At 41.5% G+C, this 24,270-nt stretch overlaps 2 protein-coding genes across 10 annotated transcripts in view; both read left to right on the forward strand.

Annotated features, from left to right (window-relative positions):
• Positions 1 to 3,864, forward strand: part of myt1lb (myelin transcription factor 1-like, b) — a 105,439-nt gene extending 101,575 nt beyond the window's left edge. For 3 of the 8 annotated variants that reach the window (XM_053844270.1, XM_053844272.1, XM_053844269.1), the window contains 2 exons: positions 24 to 86; positions 1,278 to 3,863. In XM_053844270.1, the coding sequence (XP_053700245.1) occupies positions 24 to 86; positions 1,278 to 1,418 (204 nt within the window). In that variant the 3' untranslated portion in view covers positions 1,419 to 3,863. Of the gene's footprint in view, positions 1 to 23; positions 87 to 1,277 lie in introns of all 8 variants that reach the window. The other 5 variants (XM_053844277.1, XM_053844276.1, XM_053844274.1 and 2 more) reach the window with 3 other exon arrangements.
• A 1,168-nt stretch (positions 3,865 to 5,032) lies between these two features.
• LOC128747489 (peroxidasin homolog) overlaps positions 5,033 to 24,270 on the forward strand; it is a 36,039-nt gene continuing 16,801 nt past the window's right edge. Inside the window, exons 1-5 of one of the 2 annotated variants that reach the window (XM_053845409.1) lie at positions 5,033 to 5,233; positions 16,791 to 16,862; positions 18,314 to 18,385; positions 20,622 to 20,693; positions 23,865 to 23,936. In XM_053845409.1, the coding sequence (XP_053701384.1) occupies positions 5,037 to 5,233; positions 16,791 to 16,862; positions 18,314 to 18,385; positions 20,622 to 20,693; positions 23,865 to 23,936 (485 nt within the window). In that variant the 5' untranslated portion in view covers positions 5,033 to 5,036. The remainder of the gene's footprint in view (positions 5,234 to 16,790; positions 16,863 to 18,313; positions 18,386 to 20,621; positions 20,694 to 23,864; positions 23,937 to 24,270) is intronic. The other variant, XM_053845410.1, reaches the window with a different exon arrangement.

A 24,270-nucleotide genomic window follows, 5' to 3' on the forward strand; every position in this document is an offset into this window, starting at 1 on the left:
GACAGAGATTCCAATTTTCTCAGCAGAAGTCCCTGGAACACAAAGAGCCTCCCATGAGGAACAACTGCTTACAGCTGCACCAGCAAGTAAGGCGTCTTCTTTTGTGTTGAGCTTTCAGTCCATTGTGAGCGAGTCTGCCACTTTTCAGAGCTCAGCTTGGTCTTGTCTAACATTCAGAAACACATCGTCTCTGTCGTGAGCTTTGCCTCCTCTTTAATATCTCATGAAGTCGAAACCTGCTCCTGTTTCTCTCACTTGTTCTGAACCCGGATGTGGTGCATAAACTGTCGTGGTCATCATGTTGACCTCACCTAGGTTCAAACATCGGAGTCCTACGGTGGCTCTGCAGGGCAAATCAAAAAGCACAACCACAACAATGGAGTCATGTTTACAAAAACAAACGCACAGGGGTCTGCCCCGCCTTGCAGGTAGATGCCAGTGATGAGATAAAACTGTTTGTAAACAGACAATTCATAAGACCTCTGTGTCACGTCTCACAGCATGGTCATGCACCTTTTGTAATTGTACGTTCAAGTGTGCATTGGTTTTTGTAATAGCGTGTTAGTTTTCGTAACCCTGCAGTCGTTTTTTTAATCGCTTCGTATCGTCCGTTCAGTTTTGTAATTGCATGTTCAATTGCACATCTGCTTTCGGAATTGTGCGTTTGGATTTGTAACTGCACTTTTCATATTCGCAATTGTTTGTTTTCGTAAAAAGTTCTTTTTTGTAATTTGAAGTGATTTTTCGTAATTGCAAGTTCATATCCGTAATTGCACGGTCATATTCATAATCGCAAGTTCTTTTTTTGTATTCTTTTTCGTAACTCCGAATTCACTTTCGAAATTGTTTGTTTTTTTTCTTAATTGCGGTTGAGAGTTTTTGGAAATGCACACTAACTGAATTGCACGTCAATTTTCATAATTGTGTGTTCATTTTCGTAAAATGTTTGTTTACCAAATGACACATTTGTTTTTGTTATACCATGACTGTCATTCCTTTTCGTGATTGCGCAGTAGTTTTTGTAACTGCACATTCATATTTGAAATAGCACATTTATTTTCGTAACTGTGAGTTCATTTTTGTAATCGCACGTTAGCTTTTCATTTTTTTATCATGCGTTCTGTATTGTGATTGACATTTGCCCTACACAGCTACTGTACCGCGAGAGAAGCGCACCAGTGGACTCTGAATATTTGGAGTTTTACTCTCAAAGAAATGAATAAACCAAACACAGTGAGCTTCAGATGAAAGTGACGTGTATTGTTTTGCTGCCGCAGGAGCCCACGATCGATCAGAACTTCGATGCTTACGTGACCACACTGACGGACATCTACAGCAACCAGGACCAGTACCAGAGTCCAGAAAACAAAGCCCTGTTGGAAAACATCAAGCAAGCCGTTCAAGGGATCCAAGTCTAACAGACCGGGGGGGCGGGGGGAGCGGGCGGGGTGAGGGTGGGACGTCAACTTACCTTCTGCAGGTGAATCAGAGCAGTGACATAGTGTTATATATTTCTGTTCCTTCGACAAAAAAGAGGTATTAAGCTTATAAAGATCTTGTTTTTCTGGAGTGGCGGGTTCTGAAGAGCGAAGAGGAAGCAGCGGATTAGTTTTTGAGGACATTCACATTTTGTACGTTTTCATAAGAGCTGACATAGTGTCGTTTCTAGCTGCTCATGTATGCACATTTTTAGTGTATATTTCTGAACAGTAATGTAACAGTAACATCTTTTTATCGCTTGACGACAGAAAAAAAAAAAGGACAGTGACGTTCAAACGCTGCAGGACGAGTTTCCTTTGGGTTTTTTTCTGGACTTAAATGTTTTCTTCTTCTACTTCTTCTTCTTCTTCTTGCGTGTGGATTGTTCAAAAGCAAGAACTGGTTTGCAATCGCTTTATTTTCTGACAATGCTTGAGAAATGTTTGTGTTTGACGATAAAAAAAAAAAGAAAAAAAAAGATGCATCGCTGTAGGTGGGGGGATTTTTTTTCCAATTGGTGCTGAGAGGAAACTGACATGATGTTTGTATGAATGTATGAATGAACAGTTCTATCGTAAACATCATCACACGGAAACCCAATGGTGGCGATCCCGACCAATTCCCAGAGAATAATAACAAGTGAATAGACAATGACTTTTTTTTTTTTTTTTGAAAGAGTGAGACCTTTTTTCTTCCCGAAATCCAATCTGCTCAATTTCTAGACTAAAGTCGGAGCAATACCACGAGTAAAATCACTTCCTTAGATTTTGACAAGATGCAATCTGCAAAAGAAAATATAAAGGTTGGGTATATGCAATTTCTTGTTCATAAAAAAAAAAAGAGGAAAAAGCGGCGGGCGACATTTTTAATATATGTAAAATAATGATTTTTATACAAATCTTTTAATACGAGGAATTCTTTTTAAAAAATAAAAAAAGGAGCAGGAAACTGGACTTCATTTCTTTCTGTACTTTGCACAGGGACACCTTCGTTTCCATGTTTTGATGTTTTTACAGAGGCAGAACCCGAGAGATTAAAAGGAGGGTTTCCGAAGATTTTGTAAAGAGTATTTATAGACAGCGGGACTTACAGGGTCACTGTCCCCCACTTACGTGCCAGAAGACTTTTTGCACTTGTCCTTGAAGATATTATCCTTAACATACGGCGGCGTGCAATTTTTCCAGGTGACCTCTTTGGCACAGGATTGGAGCAACTCACCGCTCGGAGAGATGTGGATGTAGAATCACTGGCAAAGGAAGAGTTGGACTTGAAATCAGGCGGATTATAACCATAGCAGTTCTTACTGTAGGCTATTATCAAGTGTAAAAACATTATTAATGTTCTGTTTTGGTTTTTTTTTGCTATGTTTTAGGAAGATGAAGTTATCCCCCAGCAGCACTTTATATCTAATCACTGTACAAAGGATAAAGTAGTCAATCAATTCAAGTTTTTGAAGAAAAAAATAAGCAGAATTACGCTGGTGAAACCAGACCTTCATGATGTGACACGCCGGCGTCGTACTCGCGCCTCCATCCATTCTAGCTGATAGCAGCCACCTTTTTTCCTGAATTTGCCTTTTTGAGAACTAATAAAAGGTGCTTGTCGTCCACCAGATTTAATCTCATCTATTGTAATTTCCCGTCCTCTTCCAGGACTCATCGTCCATGACTGCATTTTCCACAGCATCGTGTCTGCAGCTTTCTCGCCAATATAGTAACGCTTCAGTAGAGTAATAGCTAGTACCAGTTTTTCAATTAATTCTCATCATCGGTTGAAAATGGAAAATGGATTCTAAAGCACAAACTGGCTGCTCGTACGACGGTGGTACATTTATTTATTTCTCATTTCCAGTTCATTTCTGTGATGGATCCAGGCAGGTCACACGTTTAGAGTTCTCATCGGAAATATCGTGAATCCATCCGAGGTTGCTTTTATTTCCCTCCAGCTGGTTGATTTCCATTAACAAAGACGGGATTTTGTATAAACTATTGTGCTCTCTGTGGAACTGAAGTTTGATTTATTTTTGTACTACACAGCATGGATTTGTTGACATTTTAATTTTGCTATAAATGTGTGAGATCACAAGTTGCTGTGATATTTAATTTATAAATTGTGAACTTTGTACAATTTTTGTCATGCTGGATGTTGACACATCTTACTCTGAATAAAGGAAAAATGTGTTGCCAGAGCTCTGTAGAACGACGTCCTTTATTGTTTTCAATCGCGTTAGTCAGGAGGAATAAAGGGCCTCGAGAGTGTAATTCCTCTTCCTGCCTCGTGGCGGCAGCAAAAACAAACTAATATAACGTGGTACTCAAAGTAAAGTGAGATACTTTTGGACGGGTGTAAAGAGAAGTAAAACAAATGTGGACGATGGCGAAAGTTGGCAGTCTTCTTGATTCAATTTAAGAAACATGATCTAGTCAGTAGCAACACCACCATCTTTTGCCTCTGGAGGGCGCTATATTAAAGAACATGAGGCACACTCTGCATCATATGTGGTTTATTTCTGAGCATGATCCATATCATTGTATTTTATTACTGCGTAAATAAAATCTGAAAATGAAAAGAATACATTACAACTGACTTTAAATTAGATGCATTAAATGAATCCACTCTTGAGTCATTTACATGTTTAATTTGTATTCATTTTTATTGACATTGTATTTATTTTAATTAACAAGGGAACATGATGTGAATGGAAAAAAAAAACTCGAATCACATTTGTTCCGAGGAGAAACAACAATTACAAACATATTTTTAATGTATTTATGGTGACGAATATCTGTTTTGATATAGAGGTAAAATTCTCAGAAAACAATTGAAATGTAGGTATTTAAAATGTATTTAAAAATGTTGTGATGCTTCAACTAAATGAAAATCGATGCTTAGATACAACTTAAAAATAAATGAGTCTGCAAATTTTCAATATTGCAAGAGGATTATTTCTACCTTACTTTTAAATACTATTTCTGAGTTCTATTAATTAATTCATTTTTTGTTCTTCTTTTTAATGTATTTCTCTATTATTTATTAAATTATTTTATTTATTTCTTACGTATTTATGTTTATATTTATATATGTATTCATATTCTGTATTTCTAGGTGCTATGAATACACTCATTGACATGTTTTGTCTCTTTTTTAATGTATTTATTTGTTATTGATTTTTTTTTTTTTTTCTTATATTTAAGAATTTATTTGAGCTGAGCTTACTGAACGATAATTTATACCGAGAAAAACAATACAATAAAATGGTTCGTTATTTGTTGCAGGATGACTTACGTACAAAGACATTTTCGATTTCTGAAAAAGTTCCCATCAGATGTAGTAGTTTTGGGGAAAGTGACGTGTGCAACTGGTGTTCTCCTCCTTGCTCCCGGCTTCAATAGACGTTTCTACTGAGGTGAGGCTCGGGTTCTAACAGACTCAGCTCCGCTGGAGTCCCGGACTGATTTGGGGGACGCCTCTCTCCGCCTCCCCTCCCTCCCTCCCTCCCTCCCTCTCCTAGCCCGGCTAGCGCCGTTAGCCTGCAGCTGCTGCTCTGCTCGGCGTTAATGGCGCTGGAAATGGCGCTGCGGGCTGCTCCGCTCTTCTCTCCGCGTCTGCTCGCCGCAGCCTCGTTGTTGCTCCTCGTCGGCGCGCACTCCGCGCTCTCGTGTCCCAGCCGCTGCCTGTGCTTCCGGACCACCGTGAGATGTATGCATTTAAACTTGGAGACGGTTCCATCAGTGTCTCCGCAGACCACCATTCTGTGAGTAACTTTCCCCTCACAACTAACGGGAGTGGGAGCGTCCAGCTGCGGCTCCGGGGTCAGGTGGAAGCAGCCCGGTGTCTGACGTTCCTAACATCTGGCTTCGTTTAGAATCGCTCGCTTCACGGTTGCTCCGGTTTCTGAGGTCGTTGGTGGCACCTGCCAGTGAGCTGCGGGGGTTCATGATCAGGATTTTGGGGGTCACACAGCTGGAGGAGGGATCAGCTCTGTGGAGGGTCAGAGCTGTTGTCTTCGGAGACCCCCGCTTTAAACCTGGTGGAAACTGGTGCTTTCTCAGTGGCTATATGAAGCTGGGGATGTGGGTCATTGTCTGAGAAGTTTTCTGGAGTTTAAGGAAGTAGACGCTAGTTTAAGGGGTGTCTTTAAGGTCTGAAGCCAGACTCTGTACTGCAGATATAACGCAAAATAATTTGGAAATTCAACTCAACGGAACACAAATATTGGGGGGTCCACACTTTTTCAACTTGCTCACCTGTGACTGTCCATCACCAGTGCAAACATGATGAGTCATAAAAGTGTATTATTGTGCATCTTACTGAAGTTTGTGTCTCAAGATCCATTGTGAGGAACTGGCAATGTTCTGTGGACGCTTCTTTTTTCATTCATTCATAGGTCAACTGCTCGTCCTCACCTTCTTCATGACCTTCTGATGAGTTTTGGAGAGTTTTTTTTTCATGTTTTCACAATTAAATGACAATTCAAATTGAGATTTTAAAAGCTATTTTTGGTTGAATTTTGGAAAGTCGGGGCTGTAGGTTGTTGCACGAGTCATCAATACAGTGTAGTAGACAGGATTTAATGGACGCTGGTACAGTAACAGCAGAACCAAGTTCTGCTCTTTCTTTAATGTGTTGATACCTGAAGAACAGTAGAACATCCATGATGTGTAACCGAGCACCTAGCAAAATTGGTGTCGTGTGACCCAACAAGGAGTGCACAGCTGAAGTCATTACATCATCAGTTTTTGAGGTTTCGCTCCCAGAGTTGTGTGGTTTAATTCCATCTGACAAGAGCAGCACAAAGTCCACGTTGCTCAAGGGCAGCATGACATCACCCTGATGTGGGGAGTTCACCAAGCAGTTTTCATGAACTTATTGTCATTTACTCTGACTTTTCTCTGGTTTTATTTTCCTCCAACACCATTACGGCACTATGTGGTGGCTGGAGTGTCCCTCCACACAACCGAAGAATTTGTCCCTTGTATAAGTTGGAAAGCCAATTACCATTTTCCTGTTGTGGTCATTAACATCCAATCCCGAAATAGACGCTTGTCTGTTGCGTTTATGGACAATCTTGGGAACATCTCAGTCGTGCTATTTTGGATAGTAAACAGGAAGTGAGTGAGTGTTGTGTGGAGCTGCTTTCAGATATTGATGAAACTATCACAGAACTGCTGGATTATTTGTGTATTTAGGTTGAGTTTATGCGAGTACACACTTTCTTTCTTGGGAAACGCTAAGTGCCCTAGGTGTCAAATGGACCGTTGCGATGACCCTGTTACACAGTTGGCTCCAGCCAACAGGGTTCCACATCAGTTCAATCTCCCAAATATGTCGGGCCCTTTGTTTGGAATTGGCCTCTGCAATCACACTTCACTTAACAATTGACCTTAAAATAGCAGCTTTGAAGGAACCCCGCCTCGCCTTGTCCTGGATGATCCTGACTGTGGGTCTGCCCGGCCCAAGTGCCCCCATTAAAGCACTGCTGTAAAAGGATTGTTTAGGTTTTCTGTAGGATGAAGCTAAATCCGCTGGAGGGCTGACCGGAGCTGCAGAGCTTTCATCTGGTGAGCTTTGAAGCCGTGTCATTTGTCGCCTCCCCGGTACGTCAGGGGTCTTCTCTTGAAGAGTGGAGGATGCGGCCTGAAGGTTGAGGATTCCTTTCAGTTCTCCCAGTGCTTTTTCCCCGTTTCTTCTATGCCCTCTGGTTGCCTCCCGCAGACCATAAGCACAGAGAAGTGCCCACCCCAAGTAGCCAGACTTTTAGCAAGGAGGGAGTCTGGGCGTCTGCAAAACATGAAAAAAAATGGACGCTCGATTTTCAATTGAAGCTAGGCCACCAAGAGTACGCTGGTATATAGCGGCATCTGGTGGCCAATCTACAGTCAGAAGGTTTATTTTAGCGTGATGGTGCTAAACTAAACCTTCACCGTCGAATCTCACTGGCTGGCAGCGACACCTTTAAAGGCTAGCGGTGGATACATTTTTGACAGGAAGCCATCCCATACTTGACACCAAACGCACCCGGATGGTGTGACTGTATTGCGGCAGCTGTTCTGGCTTGGCAGCTGTCCTGTTTACAAAGGCGCTGTTTGCGATCTCTACTATCAACAACATGATGGAACTTCCTGCCACCCCGTTCCAGGTCGAGAATAAAAATGAGGTGTTGCCATAGGGCATCAACTTTTTAAAGTGGGAGGGCAACTGAGTTTTAAATGGTGCTCTCTTTCTGAACCTTAATGCCAGCTCTTGGAATAACCTGAAACTGCAAAGAAATAGAGTTGGTAAGGAGTAGAAATAAATCCAAACTTAGGGCGTTTATGAGACTCCCTCATTCATCACACCACTGTCCTTTTCCCTAAAACTTCCTTCTCTCCTGCTCTCTGGGTCAGTGCAGTTGAGATTAAACAGTCTTGGCTTACTACACAGCGGCAGTGCGCCAACAGTTTTTTTTTTTCTCCGCATGACAATTGGACCAAAAAATGTAGACGTTTTTCCCAGATTTTTTTTTCCTGCTTTTTCTCTGGCATGCATGTGTTTTTCAGCTGTTTTCTCCAAGGACAGTCTGCTTCAGGCATGATGGTAAATCATGTTTCCACGCCATGATGACACTTCAAGTAAGGAATTTAGAGGAGGTGAAGTTTCCCCAATTAAAAAACAAAATAGTTTAGCAGTTGTTTTAGGTTTGGTCCTGTTCGTTTGGTGGTTAAAACGTCTCATTTAGTTTCAATATTTTTTCAATTGAATTCAGTGTTTTCTGTGTGTGTTCTGTATCCAGTTATATTACTGTAGTCCAACCGCAGGAAACAAAGAGGTGCTACAGTTTGGTCCGTTACTCAAAACATTAGCTTCCCTGCACTCGCACCATGGGAAGGAAGATTAATGAGTCTTGAAAGATTTGCAGGAGCCATTGAAGCTCACATTCTGAGAAGGTTTGAGTACCCACTCATGTATACACAGTGTACTGTATCTGCAGGGCTGATGAGTGCCAGAGTCTCCTCTAGTTCAGCATGTAGAAGTTCTCCCAAGCTCCCAACTTATGCAGTTTTAAAGTATGGAATTTAAAGAAGTAGTTTCAGTGGATGACCTGTTGCCTCGAGGGTTGAGTGAGTTCGGGTTCATGTATTCTATTTGCCGTTGCCAGTTGCTTTCTTGGTTAGGATTGGAAAAAGTGAGATAAGGTATTGCTGTGCTCCTGCTGTCGCAGATCGTGTTCCGTCAGTTTTGTTTTGTTTATATCTTCATGTTGGCTGATGGAAGCGGTGTTGAAGGTGTTATTTAGGTGAACGCCTAAGGGCATTTTTTGTCCTTGATGATTTGAATTTGGAATTTCATTGACTGACACTGAGGGACCTATGATATTGCAAATTTCACTTCCACAATGTATTGAAGTGTAGAGGGGTGAAATCTCAGTGTGGAGGCGTCAGGGCGTCTTTGGGGGGTGGGGGGGGGGGCTTGACTAGAAATTGGTTGCCCTAAAATTCGGATCATGAGTGCATGTACAGTGCTGGGATCACAGTACAAATCCGCTGGTTTCCTTAAAAAGACTGCTTCTATCCAGTAATTTTGTCAAGTTACCTCGAAACGCGCAGATTCTCACGCCTTTGTGGACCTACACCTTTGCTATTGTGGGCACCATATATTCGTTTTCAGGTGAAATCTTTCGTTTATTCACAATGACTTGGCCGACGCAGCCATGGCTGTTATTTATGGGATGTTTGATACTGTTAATGGGAAGAAAACTGTGAAATTCTTGTGTACAAAACGTACTAAAATCCTTGTGTTATTTTGGAGGGTTTCTTTGGCAACACATAGCGATCATCCTGCCTCTCCCCCATGACAGATATTGGAACACCATGTCTCAAAATCTTAGCGAAAAGTCTGGTGCAGGGTATTCATTTTTATTCATTTTACATACCTCTTCAAGGAGGGAAAAATAGAAAAAAAAACATTTACTGGTAATTTGATGTTAGACGTCGCAGTTGCTATGTCTGTGAACTATTTACATACTGGCTGCTTGTAGCGGGACTCCGAGACAGAGAGCACTGCATTTATGAAACTTTCCACTCCGGACCTTTCAACAGTTTCAGGTACAAGTTCATTTTGAGACTGTTTGGTGGGCTGATTCTCGCAACTAGTTCCCGGGTTTGTCATCCATATTCCTTCAGTTTCTATCACTACCGCGTTACGTCACGAGTGTAACACGTGACGACAGTGCGCTTCGTCATTGGCTGAAGGTGGAGCCATGAGCGTCATGGGAACTCAGAAAGTAGTGTATAGAGTATAGAACTCACAAAGGAAAGTAGCATTTGTGATGCAAATCCAGTCGGTTTGTAAATTAAATACGAATCAAAGTTAATTGAAAATTAAATCAGACACAAGGGTGAATCAAAATTGCCATTTTTTTTTAGCGATATATCGTGCAGGCCGAGTGTAGGGCGGCATTACTGCTAAAGAATACAGAATCCTGGAGCAGCTCCTGTGTGGGTGACCACCTGAAGGATATAGCGCCGTGGGAATCCATGTAATGCACAATAGATACAACTTGAAACAACAAACCTATGTTTTTTTTTTCTTACCTGTGAATGAGGCATTTGAAAACATTAACAAGTCAATGCTTTGTTGCTCTGGAGGTGTGGCTTCAGGAGATGTAAGGATGGATGTTGGACTTAAAATTAGTCGGGAAATGTGGAAAAAAAAGGTACTTACCTGACCACTTCTATTTATGGACACGGGTGGACGCCCAGACGCACAACCCACAACGGGTCATTTGGGTTTGTAAAAGCTCATTGTGGCCTTTCAAGTGAATGAATGTTGAAATAGACCGGACTCATTTGTCTGTCTTGTCAGTCAGTGGTGCTTGTCCACGAATGCTTCAGTCAAGTGTGTGTTTGTGGGAGCAGAAAGGCTTTTAATCCATTCACCGGGAGGGTGTGGGCGTCACAGTGTCACCGTGGCCTGATTTCACTGCTCGCCTCGACCTTCACTGCGGAGGGCTTACTCAACCCCGAATACCTGTTGTGACCGGCCGTTCTCGCTATGCAGCGGCTCCTGAATCTGTCAGGTCTTGAGTGACGGCGGTATGATTGGGTCACGGTGGAAAAAGTGGAGTTGTATAGTGTGGAATTTGCCAGAGCGAGGCATTTCGAGGAACTTGCTGCTTTATGGAATGCAAAGTCCCAGAAGATTTGCCCATTTACTCAGCACGATTCAGCCCAGGAAAGTTGTTGAAAGGAACTCTGCTGACCTCTTTCTAAATGCCTATGTTTAACTTTTCCCCTTAATTACTTCCTGGAAATGTATCTTGGATAAATATGGGAACTCTGGTGGCTCTGAGCCTGGAGGACGTTCGGCAAAGTAGTGGTGAAGTTTTATGACCGTTTTTATTGCGCTGCAGGATTGTAGCTCTGTGAAGCGGAGAGGTTCTGAACTAGTACTGGCTTTGTGTACATCAACACCTTCAAAACTAAATCTCACTAAAAGATACACAGAAGACTATTAGGAAATATGAATCTATTAGAATCGTAATGCAGAGCTTCTACTGTGGCTTGTGACCGTTTCCGGACGTGACTGCGGACCAATATTTTTTCCGAAATGTTCCCAAGCCCGGCACATTTTTATAGGAATGACATCATGCAAGTCTGAAGGCTTCGAAAGAGTAATCTCCATTTCACAGTGCGGAGGGAGGCGAGAATTCATTGGTAATTCTTGAATCACAGACTTTCTATAGAAATTACAAGAAAGAATCAGTCCAAGTAATTGATGGAATTTAACCCGTTCTTGGTGCTTAAATAGGGATTTAGGTTCATTTTCAGGATCTGGACTTCAGCCTTTAATGGTAATGTTATATTACATATTAAATCAATGTAAAGGCTGGAATGAACTTGCTGTGTGTTGGTATGGAGCATGTTGAGGGCATCTGACCAACCGCTTGTGGGGGAATTCGGCATCACAACACATTGTTGCCATTGCAGAGTTCCCATGCTTTATTTATCGTCCCTTCTACGGGACGGGATTTTGTCTGGAGGCGTAGTTCAGCATATATCAATAACATTAGCTATTACTACGAGCTTGTGAGTGCAATGTGTAGTTTCTATGGTGACCTTCTTTTGAACCATATTTGATGTCTGAATGAAGCAACGAGTCACTGCTTACGGCAGTGAATACTGTGGTAGGGGCAGCGCCTCAAGAGCTTCTCTTGATGCCGCTGCACCCCACCCATAAATCGCACAGTAATTTGACTTAAATCAGGAGGGGGCCGCTGAATAACCAGGGAAGGAGGGCATGAAAACTGGAGTGCCCATTGCATAAGTCATGATGGACTCGATACTTGGGCAAATGGGACTACAGCCGGTTCACAAGTCATTTGATGGATATCAGAATCAGAAAACTGTATTAATCCCAAGGGAAATTATGTCCGTAACATGCTCTGTACACAACATATCACAGTGAAACGAAAAGAAATATTATAAAGTGCAAAAAGTAATACAGAAGAGTTTAGAAATAATGTGCAAGAAAATGCAGATTCAAGGACAGAGTGAACAGAAAAACGTGCCAAAGAATCCTTCACTGTCGTTTTTTTCAGGGATGAATTGTACAGTTTTATTGCCACAGGAAGAAAGGACCTCCTGTGCTTTATACTTTATATGGCCTATGTACTGCAGGCCTTGCAATGTTAAGGTTCAGACAAAGCTCAAGGATATCATGAGACAGTGGCCTTTCTAACTGGGTGCATCTGATTCAGCAAACCCACGTCTCGAGCCACAATTTCATGTTGAGATCCTGGGAATATGGTTTATAAAGAAGAGCGCAGGGGGCTCTAAACTAGGTATGGTCATACTGTCTTCCCCGCTGTATCACTCTTATTAGAAGTTTCGGAAGTCAGCATGAACAAGTCCAATTCTAGTGGTCATGTTTAATATGAGAACACTCGATGATCTGCCTCCTTTATAGCGGACCATAAAATTCCGATTTGATTAGTCAGCACTTTCCTGTCATTCCAAAAGTTCACTCTCTGTCATGGCGACTTTGAGCGTGTCGAACGTAGCAATCCGTGCGCCCCCCCTGGAGCTGGAATCTGAAGTACAATAGTGACCTTCTGATGTCGACCATGAAACCCACCGGATTAGTGTGCGGTGTTGGTCTGTGCCTGAATTCAAGCAGTTCCTGTGGCCAATGTTCTTGCTCTTCCTGGTCCAAGAAAGGCATTATTCATCCGCTTTGCATTGTGTTTATGCATTTATGCTTTTGTAGCGTCAACATATGCCAACATTATAACCAGCTAGTGTTTACTTTCCACATTCCATTCAGAAATGTTTAGTCTGTATAAAAATTATGCTAACTCCACAGTGTCTAAATGGAACCGAAAAATCAAGTAACAAAGCCTATATAAGGAAAAATAAACAAGTATACTGGTGGGAACACGATGTTGTGTAAGCTAAAGAAGCCTATTCTCTTCAGTTCGATCTCTTGATGCGGACATTGTTGTCCAATCTTGTTTAATCACATTTTCTTTGCAACTGAGCTTTTCTTTCCGCTCCTTACTCTCAATGACCGACCGCAGAAGTCTTTTCATTTTGGGCATTACATGGCCATCTTTAAATACTTTTGGCAGCACTTCTGATTCGGCTGTTTGAGAAGTGGAGTTGAGTCTTTGTTTATGACAGTGTTCTCAAAACACAGCTGGCCAGCCGAGCATTACCCTGTCGATTCAGTCAGAACAGCCTCATCTGCCGGTGCCCCTTTTGTTTTGTGGTATACATCTACCTCTTTGAGGATTGAAGAATCTATTCAGGATGTATTTTATTCAAGAAATACTTCATTCCCTTTGTCAGCCAGGCTTTTGAAACATGTTGGAACACACATATATGCCAGTAGATGATATAGTAAAATCCTCATCCATCATTTAGTGGAGTTATTGAGGAGCAAACAGGGCTGTGTATTAGATGAGTAAGAACATATAGATACTTGATTCCGCAAAACTGAATCAATATTTTTTACTGAAATATGGCAGTACGTGATTGTGTGACATTGTCTTGATATTTTAAGTTGTCTGTATCAATATTTAATACATAGATACTTGTATATGTTGCTGCATTTGTGACATTTTTATACTATAAAGTTTTACATATGTATATATATATATGTATATAACAGTATTTTTTTGTGCACATGATATTGTACCGCATTATCTGAGTTTCTCCTTTAAAAGATGGTTCTCATTACACGATATTGCTGAACTTACAGCATCATAATATGTCGCAATGTATCATATCAACCCTCCTGTATTGGGATATACATTGTATCGCAAGATGTGCACTGGCCAAAATCTGGTAATGCAGTACATATACTGATAAAGGAGTGCTGTTACGATACATTGTGAACCAGGATAATGTAGTTTTTTATTTACTAGAGCCATTATTTTAAGTGGGGAATCAAAATTGTGTCATTCACAGCACGTATCATATTATTTTTGTAAAAACTGAATAATTCAGTGCAGTTATTTCGGAATGTTTCACAGTCCAACAGTTGCCTCAGTCAATTAGAAATATTTATACATTAGGTAATATAGTTTTTTTAGTTAAACTATGCAGCTAAATATTTGGAGATTGCTGAAATGTAAGGCAATAATGTAAAATGAAGTAATAATTTAGGGGAACTTGTGTTGCTAACTAAATTTGTTTTCTCGTGTTGAGGTGTTGCATCCGGTAATTTCACACTAGCCATTGGAAAAACACGAACATGTCAGACTATTTCTCAATGAAATATCAATATTGCGCTCTTAAAGTATTTTTGTGCATCCGTATTTTTTGTATCTCTCCTCCCCACCGACTTTTGTTAAAATAGATATTTTAATATGTATTTGTCTTCTGTGCTTTCTTGTTTGTCTGACATCCGTATGATTCATTTGGTTTCCTAAAGAAGTTGCCGCTAACATTGTCCTCACTCCTGGAACGCACATGGTTCCCTCATTATGGATTTAAGGGACCTGCATACTTGCATACCTCCTTTTAACAGAGTGCGAAGAAATGGTTTCTCGTCCGTCACCTGGATCGTATCTGGCTGATTTATAGTCCCCCTGGTGCAGTGCCATTAAAAGCGGAGCTAACCGAGCGAAGGAGTCCCTGGACACGCATGATAAGACGTGATAAAATGCCAAACCTGCACAGCGTCTCAGCGACACAAATAAAGTGGTCACTCAATGGCCATCAGCTGAAGAATGCCTCGCGTTGATCAGCTCCCTTCCTGTATGTTTTTCCGGCTGTTGACTGACTCACTCTCACGCGCGCCACGTCTCTTCACAATCCGTTCTTGTGCCTTCAGATGGAACACTCCTACAGTGAAATAAACAATGTTTCATTTGTTCTCTTTCTAGTTTGCGACTTTAAGAGGGTGCCCCAGAACTTTCATAACTATTCTACACCCTGCATTTGGAGGAGCAAATAGAGCAAAGTTTTTGTCATGGCAATGACATTTTTTTTGCCTAGTCTAGGGGGGAAGACTTTATGAGGACCAGATCTTGTTTTAACAATGAAAATAATATCATTTGAAAAGAATAAACCACAGTATGAACAGCGTAACAAATTTTGCTGGAAGATGTGCTTTTCCACAAATTATTACTGATAAAAAAATATCATTGTGTAACATTATTTAAAGGCCAAATTATCCTTTTAAATGTAACTTTTAAGTATCTTAAATGAAGCAGTACGCAATGCAAATTGAACTGGATTCATATCAGTCAAGGTGCGTCAGGTGGGCATGCAAGTTTTGTTTTGTTTTTTTTGTAGTCTAGGAAAACAAACATCTTCTTTTTAATCACCTCCAGCAGCGTTTCCTTGGAAAACCTAGTGGATTGCTTAATGCTGACTTTCTTCTGTTTTTTTCCCGGTTCAGCAACACTTATTACCACCATAGAATCCAAAAAAACGCTCCTCAGATTAAAAGGCTTTCAGTAAGTGTTGTAAACTGTTGTTTATAGTTTCGAATGCAAATGTTATGATGTTAAAAATATGGCCCCAGCCATTGCAATGTCGCTGTTCCACGAAGGCATTATAATTCAGAGGAATTACCCGGGACTTGAACAGAAATTTAGGGAGTTTTTTTTTCCTTCTGAAAAAACTGGGTGCCCAGTTTCTCTTTTTTTTTTTTTTCAAGGCATCCCTGTAGCTGAAAGTTTGGCATCCCATTGTCAGTACTGGGCGCCGAACCTTCTCTGACTCTGTGCCACTTCTCAAAAGTCGCTCACCAACAAAATTTTAAAATATACTTGGATCGAAATATTTACTCAATGAGTTCTGTAGCACTTTTTAGTCGGTTAATTTGGGGGCGAAGAAACCAATGGAATGCATGGGAAAAAATTCCATGCTTTGTCATGTAGAAGTGCTGCTTGAACCTGCGATTCTTCCCCCCTGCTCCCCTCGTGCCCTCACCCCTCTCGGCTGCAGGCAGTAGGCAGGACAGCCTTCGCCTCAGCACGCCTGGGAAGCGCACTCTCCACCCCGGGCCCAAACACTCAGAGAGATATTTCCCTGAAGGCGGTGTACCTCTTCACCTCGCAGTGATCCCTGTTCCCTCCATGGCGACCCTTCACCTTCCCTGACAATGAATGTGGCTGCATGTGCTGCCCATGCGCCACACTTTTTCAGTAGCAACAGCCCATCAATTATGTTTTAGTGATTCTCAATGAGGGTATTAAAAACGGATGCGAAGAACAAAGGCGTGTTTCTCAGTCTGGACTCTTCAGAAAAAGGAAACCAGTATATGAAAGACGCTGATTGAATCCATATGTGGCAGCTTTTACAGGCTGACCGTCTCATAAACATTTCACTGGCTATGAAATCAGTTCATTTTGTTATTTGGCTCATATAGTTTCACCGAAATATAAGAGGGGTACGATTCATAAACGCACATATGCTGTTCTCTGTGATGAAATACGGCTGATAAACTTGATTTCCTCTGCGGGATCGGGGTGGAATTCAGAACCAGAGTTGTGGTGAAGAGCCTTTTTGTCTTGAGCGTTTTGCATTATTACGGAGTGGAGTCTGGAGCCAACAGGAATGCTCGTGCACAGCGCTGCATGTTACTGTGGGAGGTTATCTTGCAGGAGGAGGGTGATGAATTTCTCAGTGCTTTATCAGTCTCCTGGCAGCCAAATCACTCAGTTGTATAACATCATTTTCTTTGTTAGGAGCCTTGTATGGATTCACCAAACCCACCTAAATAAACTTCTCTTTATCTTTTAAGGTGTGTCAGCTAAAGTAGTGTCAACAAACCTGACACTAAAAGTTGCCTTCAACACACAATGTCTTCTCTTCCAGAGACCTGAGGTTCAACAAAATCAAGGATTTACAGCCGGGATCGTTCCGACGGTTGAAGAGCCTCAACACACTGTGAGTCTTTGCCTTGGTTCCTCATGCACAAACAAATATGTTCATCAAAGGTCGGAAGATTTTCACCCTGCTGGCGGTCGGAGGCACTTGAAGCGGCGCTCGCCCTGAACAACTGTCACTTCCTCTGTTTGTGTTAGACGTGCAGGGGAATTCTTGTGGTTTTACACATGTAGGTCAGCAGCGGCATCGGTGAGGAATTTCTTTTTCCCACAGTGGGCAGCCATCGTCTGTCCAGGTCAATAGCTGGTGGATTCACACGCTCAAACCCGGATTTCATTTGTGGATCGCACCTCACCTTATTTCAATATTTGCCTCTCCACTACCTGTTCTTTGAAGCTCTGTGATTTGAGACTTGTGTGCGAAGATGTTTAGGTTTATAGTGGACAGCCATGTGTAGTAACTGCTGCCACTTTCGATCAGCGATGGCCAAGAATAACCCGTGAGAGTGGAGGTTTTGGATGCACAATTGGAACATTTTATCAGGCAGCTGTAATGATATGGCTGGTCCATGTTTATTGTCAGGACTTTCGTGCGAGTAAGAAACTCTTATGCTGTCATACACTTGTAGAATAGTTTTACTACATTAGATCATGTTGTTCCAGTGTGAATGTACCGTACTTTGGACGATACACATGCGCGGCTAAGAACGATGCTTATTGGGACCATGATTCTGGATTGACACAAGGAGCACCGTCTGAATTCACACCAGAGATTTTTGTTCCTATTGAACAGAATTATTTCCATAACTTCACTTTTTTGTCCCCGAAATAGGTTTCTGTTCAACTGGATGATGGATTAAAAAAAAAAATTGCGCCAACTTTTTGTAATTTTTCAAAATAGATCAAATATTTTTATCCTTGGGAGACCTTTTGTATAGGCGTGCCCCAATAAATTGGTTACCTAATGGATCAACGCGAATATGAATGCGATGATGATGCCGCGCTGATCAGGATTACATTTGATATTTATATTTATGTCGCATCATCAGGAGGCTAGCAAGGATCATTTAAATCACTTTATTCTTCCGATGTTGCTCTGTTTTCCACACAAAAAATCAGCATCATTGCGTCCCCTTTTTTTTTTTTTTTTTTTTTACGTTCAGCTAGCGTCAGTTTAGCTAACAATGCTAGGCTAAGCCTTATCGTGCGTCCGTATCTATTACTGTCTCTGAGCGTCACACCTTTCGCCTCAAACAAAATCATTCCTTTGAATTCAAGGATGCCTTCGCAAAACTGTCTGTGTCTATTTTATTGGTATTGAATTCATCGTGTCTGCTGAAATATAATGACTTCATGCTACTCCATTTTCATGTTGTGAGAGATTCCATTTACAAGAATATATCTCTGTGGTTTGATCGACAGCCGCGCCAAATCGCCAGACGTGCAATTTTGTGGTCGCTCACTTTGTTACCAGACAATAAAAGTGCCCCACTGACTCGGCTTTCTTTGCAGACTCCTCAATAATAATCAAATCCGACGAATCCCGAGGGGGGCGTTTGAAGACTTGGAAAACCTCAAATATCTGTAAGTTTCCCTTTTCTTTTTGATGGATACAATGCTGTACTCGGGTCGTGTCTTTCACGCGCTGAGTCAGCAGAAGAGCTTTTTGCTGATTTTCTCTGATCTGTTTCGTGTCTAGACAGTCTGTTGTGGCGAAAGGTTCTCAAGTCCTTGGAATTTCTTAATGTTGTGTTTGCTTAGACGTCGTCGGCATAGATGACTCGCTCTCTGATGTGGTTTGTTGGACACAGACGGAGCTGTTGTCTGAAACTTCTGCGGAACTCAGGTTTGGTTTAGAGCTACAGGAGCGAATACGCCGATGACCCTTGAACACAGCCCTTCCCGACATACATCCCGTGTCGTCACACTGTAATTCACAGCTATTTACGGGCAGGTTTAATTAGAGACGGGCCTGTCTTTAAAGTTTATCTAAAGTCTCTCCCAGCCCACCACCACTCCTCACCCCCGTGCTGACTCAGTGTTGTGTAGCCACAGGCTGTTGTATCTCTAGTCGCACCTTTCGACTTGCTTTAAATCACAGACAAGTCAACTCCCTATCCTAAGTTATACAACGGCGCCTTCTCCCACGACCGTCCTAACTCAGGGGTCAGACGGGGTCACGGAAGGTTTTCTTGCCACTCATGCATTCAGACTGTTTGTATTCACTCAATGTACTACTTAAACAACGTGCAAGAGACGTTTAAATACTAGGTTTTTTAGTTGAACTGTATGAACATTGCATGATATATTTTTAGTTTTGCAATATATGAAAGAAAAAAATGTGGAATTAATAAATTAATGGTTTGACAAGTGTCAATATGTTGCCATGCTTTAGTAGATCAGTAGTTTTAGTAGTTTCAACTTGATTTAACTCCTAGTGACAAACTACAAATTGATCATGGCCTTTTCGAAATACATCATTTGTAGCTTATTGTCTGTGAAAATGGTTTAAACAAAACAATTTGGCAGGTAATTTAACCTGTTTACTGCGAGCTCAGCCAAATGGTAAACATTTGATAGTAGACCTCGACCGACACTTGGATGTGTGTGATATGAAATGCAAACAAAATCAAAATATCAAAAACAAATATCAAAAATATCATCTAAGATAAGAAATTATCTGACAAATGAAGAAAGAAAAAAAAAACCGAAATAACATGTTTCATAAATTATGTCTACTTTTTAGTCATTGCAAAATATAGGGTGTAATTTAAAAATATTTTTGTCATGAATATACTGCATATGTCAAAAAAAAATCCTGTGGTAAAAGTTAAATTGCATCTGTTGCTATCATGTTTAATGCACTATCATTGAGTGTTTCTATCTGTTTCTATTAAGTAATCTGGACTGGATTATTGCTGAACATCATTGACATCCGTGACCTTTGATCTCTGCCTTTGACGCGAGAGCTTTTTATTTGGAGAAACCAGATAGCGTTGAAACGGCTCCAACCAAAGCGGCATGCTCCGATGAAAAGGGTGTTTATTTTTTCCGAAGCTCAGCATCACATGCGTGACTCCGAGATCTCTATCTCAATCTCCTTCTCCGCGAGCATGATGGCGGAAAGTGAAGTAAAACGACTGGAGATGAAAGGTCAGACAGCTGCGAGCCTTTGCTTTTCTAGTGTCACATTTCCGCAACACGTATGGGAACATGCCCGCGCTGCAAGGATTTGTGTCAGTGAGGAATATGCAAAGGAATTTCTGATGTCATGCTTTTATTATTCTTATATTTTTTTAAAAATCTGTTTTCTTCCTCGGAGGTTGCTTGTCTGGACTTCCATGACACAGTTGTTCTCAGGGAGTCTGACTTGAATTATGTCCGGTGTGACTAAACTCTACTCATGTGATCATAACACTGCAAAACAGCATTCACTCGCCAACTTCTGCACACATTTCTTCTGTCCTTCTCAACAGCTGATACACTACCTATTAGAGATGCACAGTGCCGATCATTTTGCCTAGTTATTTGCCGATATTTGTGGTTATCTTAAATTGTTATATAGAAACTTTATGACCAAAATATGATGTGATATCATGCTCTAGTTTGCTAGTGGGCATTGGAAATTATGAGACTCAATTACTGTGTTATTATTGTCAAATAACCTCCATGCGAGTGGCAAATCTGACAAACACTGTGCTTCGCTAATACGTATCAGAACATTGGTGAGTTCATCAGGTACTTTCCACGGTAACCAAACACAATCAAGGTGATTCAGTGTGTGTGTGTTACTAATGTTGCCGATTATCTCTCCTTCCAGCTATTTGTACAAGAATGAAATCCAATCAATTGACAGACAAGCGTTTAAGGGGCTTGTGTCTCTTGAGCAACTGTAAGTGACCATCACCTTCGCCACCCTTTCTTCCGCCCCTCCTGCTCTGTCCCACTGTCTGTCCGCTTCCTTCTAACACGGCTGCGTCCACCACCAGACTGTGGAGTCGTCGGTTATAATCTCTTTAAATTGCGCCGTGCTCTGATGAAACCAGTTCTTTGTCACCACGCGAAGCCTCGTCGCCTCATTTTGCCCTCCGTGTGCCTCCACTTTTCTTTTCACCACGCATGCCATGTGTGCACCCACCGTTGCAGCGCTGACCCCTTTGATCTCTGTGCATGAATCGCATGTTTTGTGGCCACTTTGTCAGATATGCATCAGCGCGGCGTTTAGCAGTGGGAACCAAGTGTTGGCAACATGCTCCTTGTGTGGAGCTGCAGACAGATGCTTGGTGTTTATTCTGCGCCGTGAATCCGCCGCCCTTCTGCTCTCCTTTAGTCACGTGACTCTGATTTATTTGCTTTTACAAAATACCTGACCCAGTTATGATTTATTGTGACTCATCAGGGCTACTTTTGAACAGTTCTGGGTTGGAATTTCAACATAAAAATCAAGTGTTTTAAGTTCAAGTCATGTTCCATATTTTCTGTTTCCAGTGAAGCTGTAGTTACGGTTCTGCACTTTAAAAATAGAGTTCGGGAGGAGCCTCGCTGTATCTCATTCTTACGACATGAGCTGAAAACAAATGTCGGTTCCACACATCTCCCACTGGGCACGGTGCCTGGCACATGTTTTGAATTTGCCCTGATAATGAAGGTTTTTATATGTGGGTGACACGTTCTGGGGCTCATTGCGTTATTAGTTCCCACAGATGCCAGAGTCTTGAGTCATGTTTGTGTGCGCAGGGAGTGATAAACTCGATGACCTTTCTGTATTTCGCTGTGTCGAGCATTCTTTTTTTTTCCCCACCAAAACCAGACAGAAATATGAATGAAAGTTGTCCCTCTTCCTACTCTTCGCTGCCCTACCAGGTCCCAGGATGAGTTGCCAGAGGGGGAGGGGTGATGATCAAGTGACTCTGAAATGAGTTTATTCTTGGCAACGTCACGACTTTTCCTCTCTGGACTCTGTTGTCTCTTTTTACTGGCCTGCCTACAACAAATACTTCAGCCAACACCCAAAAACACAAAGTCAGATGTCCGGGGAAAAAAAAATCAGCACGGCAACAGTTGACCGATATCTTAAGGCAAAAAGCAGATTGTACACCTATTTAATGAAGCCTCCCTTTTTGCTGGGGAGCGGTTTTCCTGAGGGTCTGCTGGGACTCGTGGAACCAATAACAATGGTACATGTCATGGAATTATTGTGAAATAAATTAAATATAATAATAAAATGCTTAGCACAATATGCTGATCCTTTAAAAACACAAAAGTCCCACCACTATATATTTATATATACCTTCACCTTCTTCTGCCGCTTATCTGGAGTCGGGTCGCGGAGGCAGCATTCGGAGCAAGGAAGCCCAAACTTCCTGATCCGCACAAACCTCCTCCAGCTCTTTCCGGGGGAACCCGAGGCGTTCCCAGGCCAGACCAGAGACATAATCTCTCCAGAGAGTCCTTGGTCTTCCCCGGGGTCTTCTCCCGGTAGGACATGCCCGGAACACCTCCCCAGGGAGGCGTCCAGGGGGCATCCGGATCAGATGCCCGAGCCACCTCAGCTGGTTCCTCTTGATGTTGAGGGCATATATACATATATATATACTGATGCACACGACACATGGCAGCTAGGATGATAACAACAACAACAAACATGGAGGAATCCCTGTACAAAAGCAAACAAAAGCATCTGTTTGCTTTTGTTCAGGGATGTTTTTCGCTATTGTCTTATATTTTCAAGACATTAAAAGGGCTTTAGTTTAAATTAAGTTACAAGTTATTATAGATAATATTTTTATATATTATATAAAGTTTAAATTCTGTTAAGCTATATAAAAACTTGAATATAGCCACCATTGTGATTTATTGTGCTATTGTCAAACTGATGCAAAATAAACATTTTTTTGTTTTTTAAATCTTTTTTGTTACGGGTGATAGATCCTCACAGTGAATAGTCTCCTGAAAAGTCAGGTTAATTTAAGACTGCAATAACTAGTAGACTATACTTGACTATTGAATTTGACATTCTCTTGTACATTCCGCAGTAACAGGAGAGAAATACTGTGTCTGAGGTGATCTGACCACCGCAAGCAAAGTATGGCACTATTTCACAAAGGACACATCAAAGGACTCACACCACATTTTGGCCAATTGCAATTCAAATATAAAGTCAAAAACTAATGTGTTAAATGTACTAAGTGTTTACAAGATGGAACATGCTTTATAAATTTTCATTTATTTTTACAATAATAGAATAGTATTTACAGTGATAGATTCAGAAATGCTGTTTGTCAAACATACACGTTGTATGCTAGCTGTGGCGTTATGGACTTCAAAACAAGTCAAAATAGATCCTTTCATTGTTATTTAACTTCCTCTTATCTTTGAATCTGACCACACTCTCCCTTGTAGATGTTCTGTGGAAACATTAGCGCATTATCTCCACTTCATATATACAGCTGTTCCGTGTTTCACTTTAGTATTGCTTTGAGTTTCAGGACAGAGGATTGTTCAGACAGGACATCAGTTGGTAAAAAGTTAGTGAGTTAGTCGTACAAAGAACACGACACCAAGGGCGTCCAGTGATGCAATGGCTTTCTTGGATGACCGAGTTCTTCTTCTTGGGGAGAACTAGGGGAGGTTAATGGATAGGTAGATCAAAAACAGACCCTCTTTACTGTTGTCACTCAGGTCTTTCATGAGCAAGACACATGAACGCCTCCACCCGAAGTCCCACCCAGCTGGTCTTGATGGAGCAAAGAGGACCCTACGAACGCCCTGTTGCTGAAGGTGTTCAGATGGAGTCAGATTGTGGGAATATCAACTGAATTCCATTGACATTTCCCCTCTCATTGTTTGCATTTGTGTGCTTCTCTCCCTCCTGTGTGATTTATTTGTTGTTTGCATGAGCTGGTTTTTGCACCCTGAGCTTGAGCATCGTGGCGTCTTCATTCACCCTCAGCCGTGCTCTCAGCAGTGAGCCCAGATTAAACCTGCTCCCTACTGGAACTTGTGTTTTGTCACGCTCTGATCCCTAATCTCCTCATGCTTTGTCTATGACTTGCCGTTCCAGGTATCTGCACTTCAACAACATCGATTCTTTGGAGCCAGAATCGTTTACTCATCTACCAAAGCTGGAGCGGCTGTAAGTGCCAGCTCCATTTGCTTTCATTGACTGAAGTGGGACCAAAAGCAGCAGACGACGACCTTGCTTCACGAAAGAACACTGTGTGCTTTGACCCTCTGGGAATAAAGACAAATCTTGATACTGCTTTATCTTACAATAGAGTGTGAACCAGTCTTGTTATCTAGCTTTTATAAACTATGTCAAGTTGATCTGAAGCTCAAATGACTGTAGATCAGTGAAAGGTTTTCCCCCAGTGCTTTTAAAATAAATATATAAGTAAAAAATGTTCATCATCAGCGTACTTAACTTGCTGCGATTATTGTCATACATATACATTTATATTTTTAAGAGG

This window comes from Synchiropus splendidus, chromosome 16, assembly GCF_027744825.2.
Source record: "Synchiropus splendidus isolate RoL2022-P1 chromosome 16, RoL_Sspl_1.0, whole genome shotgun sequence".
NCBI lineage: Eukaryota > Metazoa > Chordata > Actinopteri > Syngnathiformes > Callionymidae > Synchiropus > Synchiropus splendidus.